Source organism: Cebus imitator, unplaced genomic scaffold (assembly GCF_001604975.1).
Source record: "Cebus imitator isolate Cc_AM_T3 unplaced genomic scaffold, Cebus_imitator-1.0 Scaffold765, whole genome shotgun sequence".
Taxonomy (NCBI): Eukaryota; Metazoa; Chordata; class Mammalia; order Primates; family Cebidae; genus Cebus; species Cebus imitator.
The window spans coordinates 193,219-207,938 of NW_016108080.1; the positions used below are offsets into that span (position 1 = coordinate 193,219).

At 37.4% G+C, this 14,720-nt stretch overlaps 1 protein-coding gene across 4 annotated transcripts in view; it reads left to right on the forward strand.

Annotated features, from left to right (window-relative positions):
- SPC25 (SPC25 component of NDC80 kinetochore complex) overlaps positions 1-14,720 on the forward strand; it is a 39,188-nt gene that overhangs the window by 19,858 nt on the left and 4,610 nt on the right. For 3 of the 4 annotated variants that reach the window (XM_017519674.2, XM_017519672.2, XM_037735269.1), the window contains exons 2-5: positions 1,587-1,733; positions 1,834-1,899; positions 11,806-11,952; positions 13,004-13,108. In XM_017519674.2, the coding sequence (XP_017375163.1) occupies positions 1,598-1,733; positions 1,834-1,899; positions 11,806-11,952; positions 13,004-13,108 (454 nt within the window). In that variant the 5' untranslated portion in view covers positions 1,587-1,597. Of the gene's footprint in view, positions 1-653; positions 782-1,586; positions 1,734-1,833; positions 1,900-11,805; positions 11,953-13,003; positions 13,109-14,720 lie in introns of those variants that run through there. The other variant, XM_017519673.2, reaches the window with a different exon arrangement.

Consider the following 14,720-nt stretch of genomic DNA (forward strand, 5'->3'; position numbering starts at 1 on the left):
TCAGCATTACCAAGAAGGGTTCAAATGCCGAATCCATGTCACCTTTCAGAGTTCCTGGACAACGCAGATTTTCTGCAGCTTGTCTACTCTGGTAAATCCTCGTTGAATTCCTTATGCCTCATTCCTGTCCATACAGAACACAGCAGGTGATTTTGATAGTGTTCTAGTTTCTTCCACTTCTGCAAGATAGTAACATAGTGTTCTATTAGGCCTCAAAAACATTGTTAGAGAAACTGGGGCAGCAGAAAAGAAGGAATATTTTTGTAAGCAGTAAAAACCTATTCTGAGGATTATTTGAATGTTTCTGCCCACTCATAATTGAAGTCAACTTTACAAGGCGAATACAAAGAAGAGGATCTATTTCTTGCGAAAGATACGCTTATATCTTTCGCAAGAAATATGTATTTGTTCCAGAAACCTTTATTTGAAGCCGACGAATGACTTGTAGTGGGCGAGCTCTTCGGCGCTATTAATGCTTTCGGGATCACAGCGGAAACTCCGGCTGTTGCTCAGAAAAGAACTACGAATCCCAGAATGCTATGTTCCCCATTTTTCCCGCGAGAATCAAAGGGTAAGCTTAACCAATCCTGTCACGCAGAGTCTGGCTTTCGGCCAATCAGAAGGCGAGCCTGCGCCTGGAGGCGGGTGGCGGGAAGTGCACTAGGTTTGAAATCCGAAAGCTGGTGGGGCTGCGGGAGCTGAGTCTGAAGCCCGGTTGTTGGCTACCGTGGGCGCGGATCTGCTGTGGGGAAGGCGACGGGACTCAGGCCTGCCTGCGAAGGTGAGGGAGGTGGGCGCCGAGCTGGGCTCTTCGGACTGTCTGTCGCGATAGGGGAAAGTGAGTTTGAGGGCGGAATGTGTGTTTTGGGGGCGGAATGCGTGTATTTGGGGCGGCGTTTGTGAAATGGGCATCTTGTTGCAGTTTGGGCCTCACAGCCTGGTGGAGTGGGCGGCTGCGAACCCAAAAGGTTCTGGGTTTCACTGCAGGAGATCTCTTTTGTCCTCCCGGGAAGGTTTTAGCGTCACAGAGTATTGGTGGGTCCAGGATTCTCCCAGGAACTCCTTTTGCAGAGGATACTGAGGCCCGAGGTGACTTGTATACATTCTCGACGGAACCCACTAAACTCTCACTTTATTCTCTATTTTACTGTTAACTTTTACTGTTCTGGGGTCGGGGAGAGAGACAGGGTAGATGTGTGGGATCTTATTCTATGGGAGGGACCCGCCACCTGGAGATCCTGTTGATCTCCGATTAAAAAGGGTCAGAGTTAGAAAAGGGGTTTTAGAAATTAACAGTTTTGCTTGTGAGAAAATGGACCCAGAGTCATAGAACGTGTGAGCGTCCTGTATATTTACACTTACCTACTAATAATCCGCTAGGAGGTAAAGGTGTCTTTGATTATTGCTGCATCTTAACCACAGTTAAGCCCAGGTGGCTTGCTCTACCCTTGAATACCTAGAATTAAAGATAAGTTGCTATTTTCTAGCAAATGGCAAATTGCCAAAATACTGTATGCCTGATTGGAATATGTGGCTGATTTGATTTCAATAACTCTAAAAAAATGCAATGTGTATTCTGTTTGTAGCATTGTCTTACATGATGGTAGAGGACGAACTGGCACTATTCGATAAAAGCCTAAATGAATTTTGGAATAAATTCAAAAGTACTGACACCTCCTTTCAGATGGCCGGACTGAGAGATACCTACAAGGACTCCCTCAAAGCATTTGCAGGTACCTAATGTTAACTTGTAATGTACTGTTTTTGCTCTTCTAGTTTATTTTGTAGTGTTATTTCAGCTAAATTCAAAGTTCACTCCAATTTCTCTTTCAGAAAAGCTGTCTGTGAAATTAAAGGAAGAAGATAGAATGGTTGAGATGTTTCTGGAATATCAAAATCGTATGTGAAAAAGTATAAATTACGGATTTTTTTTAGATAAAATGTCTTTATCATGAAATCATACAAGTGAGACAATGTATTTTGTGTGTACAAGTGTGAATATACTGTTTATACACATGCAGTGGCTCACGCCAGTAATCTCAACACTTTGGGAGGCCGAGGTGGGTGGATCCCTTGAGCCCAGGAGTTCAAGACCAACCCGAGCAATGTGGTGAAACCCTGTCTCTACAAAAAATACACATACACACAAAAAAAGCACACACCACACACACACACACACAAAAACAAATACACATTAACGTCTATACATATGCTTATGTATATGAATAAACATTGACATACCATTCAGCTTAAGATAGAACATCCCATGTTACACCTTCTTCTCCCACCTTCCACAACTAACCTATCAATACATTGTTTAGTATTGTGGGTTTTTATTTTGTTTTTTGAGAAAGGGTCTCACTTTGTCAGCCAGGCTGGAGTGCACTGGCATGATCTAGGCTTACTGCAGCCTCGACCTCCCGGGCTCAAGTGATACTCCCACCTCAGCCCCTAAGTAGCTGGGACCACAGGTGCATGCCACTATGCCTGGCTAATTTGTATTTTTTTGTAGAGATAAGGTTTCACCATGTTGTGCAGGCTGGTCTTGAACTCCTGGGCTCAAGCGGCTTGCCTACCTTGGCCTCCCAGAGTGCTGGGATTTCAGGTGTGAGCCACCGTGCCTGGCTTCTAGTATTGTGTTTTTGAATTATATAAATGGCATTCTCTTGTATGTCTTCTGTCCATTTTTTCACTCAGCACTGTACTTGTGAGATTTGTCAGTGCCAAGGTATAAATGCCAGTATTTTTTAAAAGATGAGTTTGTTTTCGTGTTGGGAATCACAGCCTGGGGAATGAAAAGCTGGAATTCTCTCAGCTCTGTTAGTACTCTGAAAGTGTTTCTGTCCATATTTTTACTGCTATTCTTGCCATCTTATTTCTACCTCTCTTCAGGTTGTCCAGAGTGGATCAATAGCTTTTACCAAAACCTGGCAGCTTTTACTGAATTCTTACCCAAAGAACACAAACTTGTGTCCACAGTTCAGATTCTACTAGAGATACCCAGTTTAAAGGCACCATGTTTTAAGCAATGTTAGACTGGAATGTCCTTACATGGGGCATGTGTTCTTTCATTAGCAAAGTGGGTAGCTTTTATTTACCCACTTTACTCATTGTGTGGCCCATGAAAGCATCTGACTTTATTACCCCAGTAGGTTATTTGCTAGACTTTTACCCATGGTTCCTTTGTAATCTGCCCTGAAACTTCCGTGCCCTTTCACTGCTTCTCTCATTCCCTCTGTAACCATAAGCAAAAAGGAAAACCACTTTTGTTTGCATGTGTGTGTGAAAGAGTGATACTGAGTTTGGGTTCTTTAAAACCTCTGTAGGATCCCTAGGCATTAGAAAATTAAAAGTTTGGAACTGTCAATTTTACTACTGTGAGTCTCAAAGTGTGCTCTTAAAGATTATCTATAGTGTGAAGATATGCTCTATATAGTCAAAAATCTAAAATCTATCAATATTTTTCTTTTTAAAATCAGTTTATACTTGAACAGAAATATAATTTACCCAAGTTTAATTAATTCAGTGAACATATGACTGCTGTTGCCCAGCACTAAGGAGACAACAATGCATCAAGTATAATTTACTCACAATATTGTGGAGGATATAGACGGGGAAACCACAATTAAAATATATCGTGCCAGGTGCAATGGCTCAAGCCAAAGTAATCCCAGCACTTTGGGAGGCTGAGGCAGGAGGATTTCTTGAGCCCAGGAGTTCAAGTCCAGCCTGGGCAATATAGTGAGACCCTGTCTCTATAAAAATTAAGGAAAAATTAGCCAGGTGTGATGGTGCATACCTGTAGTTCCAGCTACTCAGGAGACTGAGGCAAGAGGATAGCTTGAGCCCAGGAGGTCGAGGCTACAGTGAGCCATGATCATGCCATTATACTTCAGCCTGGATGACAGGGAGATCCTGTCTCCAAAAAAAAAATATATATATATATTTTAATTGTTGTTATAATAATGGAATAGATGCTATGTGAGGATAGAATCTGGAGGGTTTGATTCTTCAGTGAGGATTGCAGGATATTTAATAGCTAACTATTACCTTGTATACCATGTGCCAGGCCCTGTTCTAAGCTCTTTGCATATATTGACTCATGAACCCTCACAACAACCCTAACAGGTATAGATACTGCTTTTATTCTTACATGTTAGATTTTTAAAATGAAATAAGCACAGGTTAAGCTACTTGCTTAAGGTCAGATACCTGATAATGAACAGAAAATGATTTGAACTTTCAGTCTGATTATATCACACTACTTTGGAGAATACCACATAAAGGAGGGTTAGGGATGTTCAACAGTGTCAGCATTACATTCTAGGAAGAGGGAACAGTACATGGAATGGGCAGGAACACGAGAGCTTGATAAGTTCTGGGATGACTAGAGTACACTGTAGATGGGGAGTGGCGGAGAAGTGGCTGGCAGGAGAACTGGCCAGATGATGGACATTCTATGTTGTGCAAAAGGGGTTAGACTTTGTTTTTCAGGAGATAAAGAGCTGCTATAGGATTTCTACCTGGAAAATGATACTGGATTTATATTTCAGAAGAAGCTCTCTAGTAGTCATACACAATAAACAGGAGGGACATGAGATTGTTGTCCATAAAGAGACAGTTAAAGGAAAAATCTAGTGTAATAGTACAGGCACATAATGAGGATGGCTTGGACCAGTGACAGGTCTGAGGGGTTAGACTCATGACTGTTGGCCTGAAGGTGAGAGGGTGTTGTGGTCTAGGTTGATTCCTTCTTACATGGAGTATGAATCAGTGGTGATGTATTTACTAAGTAAGGGATTGAAAGAGTGATGGAGCATGTTTTTATGGGTGGGAAGGAAACATACATGGGTTCAATTTTAAATGTGTTGGGTGAATATGTTGAGTTTATTATGCAGTAAGTCTTCAGGTGGTAGGCATTGTTTGGTAGGCAATGTATATATTCATCTGGAGGCCAGCCAGGAAAGTGGTCTTTGGTGAAGATAGGAATTTGTGAATCTGTATTGTGTTTTGGGGGTTGAAGCTGTGGAAGAATATGTAGAGTTTAAGAAGATAGCCTTGGACAGTAATAATATTTATTTACTCATTACTGTGTGACAGGTAATGTGCGAAATACCTTACATTGACCATCTCCTTCAGTCCTTATGACAGTTCTCCAGAGTTGCTATTATTTATTATTATTCCTACTTTACTGATATTACAGTCCCAGAGAGATTGTGATTTGCCCCACATCATCAGATTAACTTCAGAAGCCTCACTCATCTTCAAAGCATTACCTTTCCTCTTTGAGAGAGGGATAAATGGAAAGGACCAGGGAAGATAGAATTAGTAATTGGAGAACAGAGAGACGTAAGAGGGAAGGTCACCAAAACTGAAAGAGGAAATAAACAAGAAAGGGTGTTGTCAACATTGGAAGTCACAGGTAGATCCAGTAAGGTAAAGACTGAGATAGATATTATTTTGGGAATAAGAAAGGTGGAAGGAATTCATTCACTGATCAAGTATTTGTTGAGCTACTGCTCTATACTGGGTAATCTTCTAGGAAGATACTGCAGAGATCAAAATAGTCTAAAATTCTGGAGCCATAAATGCTAATTATCACAAGAGGGAAAATCATCTGTTGAAATTGAGAGGCATTTCCTATGGGCAGGCCTTTAAATTATTATAAATCCTGAAGTCTATCTAAGACAGAGATGCTCCCTGTTTTATAGATGAGGAAATTGAAGCTCACTGAGGTTAAGAAACTTGCCTAAGGTCTGGGAGTAGATAGAGGATCTAGGATTACAACCAAAGTGTCTGTGTTCTTTCCATTGTACCATACTGACCTGCACTGGAGTGAAAACGCAAGTAGGAGTGCAAGTTTGAAATGTCCATCCTGGGAATAAGATAGCCAACTGTGTACACATGCAATAATAATCACACAGCATCAAGGGCCCTTATATTTCTATGGGCCACAAATGCACACAGCGCTTCAAATGTTGTAATAAAAACACTCTTATATGTGGTATTTATGTGTCACTAGTTTAAAAGTTTTCCTATTATTATTACTGGATACTGTAACCCCAGTGAATGGAGTAGCAATGTTATCCCCATTTTACGAATGAGGAAAAGAGATTCAGAAGTTGTGATTTTGAACAAGGTCGTGGGGTAACAACTGATGAGCTGGATCAGAGTTGAGACCTTTGACTTCAATCTGGATTTCTTGTGTAGCACAATTCTACTTAATACTTTTCTTTAAATGGTAGCATTTTCTTTCCAGTAAGATGTTTATTTTTAAATCATACTTGACATAATATGTGATCATGTTCATATTCTTAGAACACACAAAAAAGTAAACAAATAATATCACCTGTAATGTTGAGAACCACGTTTAACCAAATGACTTTCTCGCTTTTATTTTTCATGAGCTGTGTAGATTTTTAACATAATTATGTTCATGGTATCTATATAGCTATCTTTTTTTTTTCAACTTTTAGAGTATTTTCCCACATAGCTAAATTTTTTTGAAAATACATTCCATCTTACTGACCTACCGTATTTTAAAAATCATTTACTTATTAGCCATTGATAATGTTTTCAGTTTTTCATTATAAATACTGAAAAAGAATTTTTATATATAAATATTTGCACATATCCTATTTCCCTATGGTAACTTTGTAAAAATGAAATTGCTGGGTCAAAGGAGGTGAATATTCTTAAGCCTCTTTTATTTTACAATGTCGAAAATATTTTCCAGAAGGACCCTAGCATTTTGCATTCCTCTCAAGATTTGCTGTTATTTTTGTAAACGTTGTAAAAAATGAAAATTGAAATTTTATTGCTTTACTTGCATTCCTGTGATTTATCTGAGGTTATCTTTCATATTTATTAATCATCTGCATTCTGTGTTTCGTCTTTTTATCTCTCTTACGTTTTTTTCTTACAAATTTGTATTTGTGTCTTCCTCTTGAGATTAAAATAGTAACTCATTGTTGGAGAAGGATAGTTTAATAGGAAAAGCATTGCCTTTGAAGTCAAGACCTGAGTTTGAATGCAGTCTTATTAATTTCATCCTAGCAAATACAGCTTTGGGCAAGTGACTGAATTGCTGAGTCTTTTTCCTCTTCTTTAAAAAAAGTAGTAAAAGACTAAAGAATTTGTTTTGGATTTCAGCACTGTTTAGAAAATAATGTACCTCTTGAACATTGATTTGACATTTCATTTATCATATTAACTTCCAAAATATGCCAACATTTTGGCATGTCTCTTATAATATTTAGAAGCATAAAATATCTCTTCATATATCCAGATCAAATATGTGTCTCAGACAAGCTTTGCAGTTTTTTTTTAACAGAACCTACATATTTCTTGATCTAGGTTGATTCTGAATTTTCTGTTTGTTGCCTCTATAAACGAGATTTCCCTGTTGCCTGAGGAATGCTTGTCTTGAGAGATGTTGTTCATGCACTGCGAATTCTTGCTCACCTCAATTTGGGAAACAGATTATAGTGTATTTCTCTTTTGAAGATTTATGGTATTTAAAGTCTTCATAAATTTGGTGGTGGACTAACTCTTGTTTAACTTTGAGAAAAAAATTCTGGGAGCATATATTTACTTATAATTCTGATACTGGAATTAAATGACAGTATAGATAGTTTGGTTTATTTGATACAATTCTAGACCACTGGTGTTATTAATTGGCATTTGATTTTAAAGTGTTTTGATTTCATTTAAGTATTAATAAAACTAAATCTTTAATTCAAAAATTTATAAGCATATTGTAAAGCACCACATGAGCTCTACTGGCATTAGTTATTTGACCTCAGTAATCTCTACCCTAGAGCTCTTAGGCTTTTTGTGCCTTCCTGCCTTATTTAGCCCTTTGATTGGCACTTTGGGGACACTGTCTCTGGGCAATGGGTCCCAAGTCGCAGAAGTTGTATCTTTCTTCCAACAAACAGAGGAAGACATGGCCCTGCCATTGTTACTCCTTTCCCAGCAGAGAGGTCTGGCCAGGTTTATGCACAGGCATTGTTGTTTTTATTTTGAGCATATGTGTGAGAAAGGGGTGGGTAGTTGCAGAAGCTGTGTGTTTCAGAGGGCTAGGGCAAGAAGAACTTGTACAGATAGTGACAGGGATGTGGGGAAGGCAGGGAGGATAGAGGATTAAAGCCAAGAAGGAGTAATGAGTGCTGGCCAATATTTGAGACAGATGTAAAAAGCCAGTATTTTGATACATGGATACCTTGTTTTATTGCACTTCACTTTATTGCACTTTACAGATATTGCAATTTTTACAAATTAAAGGTTAATGGCAACCATGTGTCAAGCAAGTCTGTGGGCACCATTTTTCCATCAGCATGTGCTGTCTTCATGTCTGCCACATGTTGGTCATTCTCACAATGTTGTACAGGACCGAGCACAGAAAGTCAACACCAAGATAAAAGTATGCCAAATTGCAGGGTCCTTATTGCTGGCGGCCACGGAGGACTCGCGTCTCTCCAACCCGTGGCCCCGAAAGGAGGGTGTCAAGACCCCTTTATACCCGTAAAAATCACCTTGGGGCGTGAGGGAGAGGGGTGGGGGGCGTGAGGGAGAGGGGTGGGGGGCTTGAGGGAGAGGGATGGGGGGCGTCAGGGAGAGAGGCGGGGGTAGCGGTGAGAGGGTTCCCCCTCCGGACGTTATAGTGGATTCCCGGGCGAAGATAGGGTGAGGGGCTCCGGACATTCTGAGGGCCAGGGGCCCTTTTTGACATTCTGGTTGTTACTTAAGTGATTCACAAAAGTCAAGATTAGCATTTGTTTACACATTGTCTGGGTAAGGTGGTCATTATAGTCCTTAATTGCTCATTCACATTTGGGTTATAGAGAGCAGTTTAAACAGATAGCTTAGGTATGGTTGAGGTATGCAGTTTTATGGGGCTTTTTACCATGTCACAACAAGATTTCAAACATGTCATTATTATATTATATTATATTATATTATATTATATTATATTATGATCAGTGATCTTTGACATTATTATTGTAATTGTTTTAAGTGCCATGAATGACACCCATATAAGATGGATAAATGTTGAGTGATTTCTGGCTGCTCCACTGACCAGCCATTTCTGTCTTTCTTCCTCTCCTTGGGCCTACCTAGTCTCTGAGACACAGCAGTATTGAAATTAGGGCAATTAATAATCCTATAGTGACCTCTAAGTGTTCAGCTGAAAGGAATCATAGGTCTCTCACATTAAATCAAAAGCTAGAAATGATTAAGCTTAGTGGGAAAGTGTGTCAAAAGCTGAGACAGGATAAAAGCTTGGCCTCTTGCGCCAATTAGCAAAAGTGCTAATTCATTGAACACATGATGGGTAAGAAAGAGAAACAGCCTTATTGTTGATGTAGAGAAAGTTTTAGTGGCCTGAATAGAAGAACAAACTGCAACATTCCCTTAAGCAAAAGCCTAATCCAGGGTAAGACCGTAGCCCTCTTCAATTCTATGAAGACTTGAGAAAGATGAGGAAGTTTCAGAAGCAGAGAAGCTAGCAGAAGTTGGTATATGAGGTTTAAGGAAAGCAGCAGCCTCCATAACATAAAAGTGCAAGATGAAGCAGCAGTGCTAATGTAGACGCGACAGCAAGTTATCTCACTAAGATCATTGATGAAGGTGGCTACACTAGAGAACAGATTTTTGATGTAGATGAAACAGTTTTCTATTTTGGAAGAAGATGCCATCTAAGACTTTCATAGCTAGAGAGAAGTCACTAAAACCATGCAATCTCATGATAAAACTTGAATGGGTAAGAAGTTGCTTCTTATGGATGAGCAAAGAATGTGGTTTTATGGAATAGAATCCACTCCTGGTGAAGATGCTGTGAACATTGTTTAACTGACAACAAAGGATTTAGAATATGACATAAACTTAGTTGATAAATTAGCAGCAGGGTTTGAGAAGACTGACTCCAATTTTGAAAGAAGTTCTACCAGGGGTAATTGCTGTCAAGCACCATTGTATGCTGCAGAGAAATCATTCATGAAAGAGTTGATTGATGCAGCAAACGTTATTGTTGTCTTATTATAGCCACAGCCACCCCAACCTTCAGCATCTACCACCCTGATCAGTCAGCAGCCATCAACATCAAGGAAAGACCCTCCCTCTGCAAAAGTTCAGAGCTCGCTGAAAGCTCAGATGATTATTAGCATTTTTAGCAAAAAATATTTTTAATTATGTACACTGGGTTTTTTAGCCATAATGCTATTGCATACTTAATAGACTACAATATAGTATAAATATAACTTTTCTATGTACTGGGAAACCAAAACATTTGTGACTTGCTTTATTGCAATATTTGCTTTGTTTCAGTGATCTGGAACAGAACTTGCAATATCTCCAAGATATGCCAGTACTTAAAAATAACACGGTACTTCAAAATAGCACAGAATGGCAAAAACTAATAAAACCAATAAAAACAAAGAGCAAAAGCTAATATTGCCATTATTAATATTAGTATAAACATCTGTTCTCACCTATATATTAATCACTAGTATTATGTACAATAACTGTTGATTTTTTTGGTGTATAGTACCACAAATTCTGCTAGATTTTCAGTAGATTTTTCTGAGTATTCTGGATAGATGTCTATTGTCTATATATAGTGAAAATAGTTCTTTTTTTCTTATGGTTTTACCAGTGAAATATCTTGTGTTGGCCAGAAACTTTTAGGGAAAATATTAAATAACAGTGCTAGCCAGCATCTATTTTATTCCTTTTGGAAATGCCAAATATTTATTACGGGATTTGAAAGGTTTTTGATTTGTTTCTGCATTGTTAAAGAAATGTCCTTCCATTTGTAGTTTAAGAATCGGTAGATGCTGAATTTAATGAAACGTCTCTTCAATTCCTATTCATGTGATGGATTTTCCTGATATACCTTCATTATATAAAATCCTTAGAATAAACTATATTTGCTCTTAGTAGATTATTTTTCATGTAAGTTAATATTTTATTGAGCATCTTTGTACCTAATGTTTTTAAGTGAGATTAGTTTATATGGTTGTGGGTAGAGGGCCAGTGCTATCTTTAATTTTTTTGTTTTAGTTTTAGAATTATGCTTACATTGTAAACTTTGCCTGCTCACCTGTCTTCCTTCACTTATTTTTGTCTTTTGGTATGTTCCAGAATAATTTATATAGCATTAGAGTGAGCCTTCTTCTTCAAAGCACTGTGTAAAGCCATCTTCTAGAGTTTGGTTTTTGGCCAGGCGTGGTAGCTTGCACTGGTAATCCCAACACTTTGAGAGGCTGAGGTAGGAGGATTGCTTGAGCTTAAGAGTTTGACACTAGCCTGGGCAACATAGTGAGACAAAAAATTAAAAAATTAGCCAGGCATGGTGTGATGTGTGCCTGTGGTCCGAGGTACTTGGAAGGCTAAAGTAGGAGGCTGCAGTGAGCAGTGGTTATGCCACTGCATTCCAGCCTGGGCAACAGCAAGACGCTGTTTCAGCAAAATATAAAAATAAATTAAAAAATAGAGTTTAGTTATCTTGGTAGTTTTTATTTCTATACTTATTTTGAGTGGGGAGCTGCAAGGGTCATGATCTTTTGATTTTCTGTTTTTTGGTTTAATTTGATATTCTCATTTTAAGAAGCATTTATATCTCATTTTTTCAAAGAATAGGATTTTTTTTCTTTTTTGTCTTTTATAATTTTTGAATCATTAGAAAATGCTTATCAATCAAAACATTATTAATCTTTATGAAAGTCAGTAAACTTTGGTCTTTTCTTAGATACATGTCAGAGAGCAAAGCATATTTTAACTAATACCTTGTGCTTCTTACAGAAATCAGCAGGCAAAATAAACTCATTCAAGAAAAAAAGGATAACTTGTTAAAATTGATTGCTGAAGTAAAAGACAAAAAGCAAGAATTGCAAGTACTGACTGCAAATATCCAGGATCTTAAGGAAGAATATTCTAGGAAGAAGGAAAGTAAGTTTCCTGTTGTAAACATACTGATCTAAATTTTAAAGTGGTGACAGTTCATTATTAAGTACATCTTGCCTGTTCCAGTTCATTGCTAAAAATGGATTACAGTACCTTAGGGCATAACTAGCCACTTATCTCTGCATGATGTCGTTAAAGTAAGCTAGCTGGGTTTTATTTTTTTTTGTCTTTTTTAAAAGGCCTTCTCTTGTGATTTTTAATATAATCAGAGTAATAATGAAATTGATATTAGGGTTTAATTAAGCAGAGCGAGAAATGGTATCCCTAAATAAAATTTGCTTTGGACAAGCCATTGTGTACTTTTTGCAACAAGTATTTATTGACCATACATTCTCTGCCAAGAAGTATTAAGCGTTCTTTTTATGCTGCAAAATCTCTTTGTATAAAGAACTTTCATATTCAAATGAATGCATCTTTTAGAAAGGAACCTGTTTTCTCACAAACTAGGGAATATATTCTTCAAATCTCCTGAAAATAGCAAAGTTTAATGCTTTTTCTTGTGGAGTTCTTATCCAACTCTGAACTGTGAAATTATTTTTCTCATTACTTAGGGACTATTGTGCTACTTTAAAGTATGCTTAGGTTCTGTTGTGCTAACTTTACAAAAAGAAAAGAAAAAAACTAAACTAGCATGAAATAAGGCTGACTTCTCATAAGAAATAGTTATGCTTAAAGGAATAGAACATTTCCCCATGAAGCAATTGATTATCTAGAAAAAACACAATAGTATAAATGAAGTCTATTTCTATGCTAGCCATACAAATCCCTGGCCTATTTATTCATGCTACTACATAATAAAGTAAAACAAAGCTTATTCTTCTCACTATCTGTATACATTTTCTTGAGCAGTTTTTTCTTCCAACTTAAATGAACAGAAGCTTCTTTTGCTAATTGGTAGATATAGAAACAATAAGTGGAAGCAGATTCAGAGGCTTGGCATCATTTTATAGTTGATTTTAAGTTTAAAAAATTAACTCAGTGAGCATTAATTTACTATCATTTAAAATATTTGCATTTGTATGCTTTTCAATCACAGCTATTTCTACTGCTAATAAAGCAAATGCAGAGAGGTTGAAAAGGCTGCAGAAATCTGCAGACTTGTATAAAGATCGACTTGGACTAGAAATTCGAAAAATTTATGGTAAGTTTGTTAATATAAATAAAGCATAGTAGATTAGAAAAGCATGTCTTTTCTTAAGTAGAGGAGAATTTTAAGAATATTTTCAACTGAAATGACCACATTAATATTTTAGAAAATAGGAAAAATTACAATTTTTCAATTTTTCTAACATAGTTACTGATACTCTAATTATTTATCATTCAATATTTTAATAAATGTATTTTTGGCATGATTGTCAACATGCAAATAATTTTTGTTATTTCTATCAGCATTGTATTAGCATTTCCTCAGTTACTTATAGCCTTCATAATGGTAATTTTTAAAGAGTGGTATAATAATTCATTATTAATGCAGCATAATTTATTCAACCATTTATCTATTGTTTAACACATATTTTGCTTCAACAACATTTGGATTCTGCCAGTTTTTTCAGCTTTAAACATACAGTCATCCCTATTATTCATGGTTTCTGTTACCCACCTTCAACCTTGGTCCAATGATATTAAATGGATGAGTATAGTACAATAAGACATTTTGAGAGGGAGAGAAGTCACATTCATATAGCTTTTATGACAGTATATTATTGTAATTGTTCTAGTTTATTATTAGTTGTTGTTGTTAATCTCTTTCAGTGCCTAATTTACAACTTAAACTTTATCATAGGTATGTACATGTAGGAAGAAACATAGTATGGATGGTCCCTGACTTAACGATAGTTCAACTTAAAATTTTTTGGCTTTATAATCAGTTTATTGGGGTGTTAAATGAATTTTTGCTTTACAGTGTTTTTGACTTATGATGTGTTTATTAGCACATAGTGCCATTGTAAGTCAAGGAACATATGTTTACATAGGGTTTGGTACTATCTGTGGTTTCAGGCATCTGTTGGGGGTCTTGGAACATATTTCTCCCTGGTGCATAATGGGGGACTATTATAAACCAGTGAGGATAAATATGGTTTGCATCTAATTTGTTTCCTAGAGAGGAAATGCTAGGCCATAAAAAACATGAATATTTTTATGCCTGTTGCGTGTGTATCACATGTACATCACTAATGTATAGCAATGTCTGTTGTGTCTGGGCTTCCCAAGATCACTCTCAGGTTTGGTGATTCACTAGAAGGACTTACCATATAGTCATATTCATAGCTAAGATTTACTGCAGCTAAAGGATACAAAACAGGATCAGGAAAGGAACAAAAGCACGTGGGGCTAAGTCTAGAAGAAACCTGGCACAAGCTTTCAAGAGTCCTAACCCAGTAAAGTTAAACAGGATGTGTTTAATTCCTTCAGCATCAAATTGTGACAACACATGTGAAGCGTTGTCTCCCCGGAAGCTTATTAGAGGCTCTGGAAGCTTGTGCCTGGTTCTCCTTGGACTTCAACTCCACGTATCTTTTCCCTTTGCTGATTTTGTTGTATCCTTTTGCTATAATAAATCATAGCCCTAATTATGGCCATATGCTGCTGAGTGAATCCTACGAGTTCTCCTAGTGAATCATCAAAAAGACCACAGCTGCCAAGGGTTCACCAGGCAAGCAGAGCTTTCTAAGTTTCCAAGGATAGCAGTCTCAGCCCTGGCATATAACTTTTATGCACACCTATCCACAATGTATGCGAGAACCCATATCATT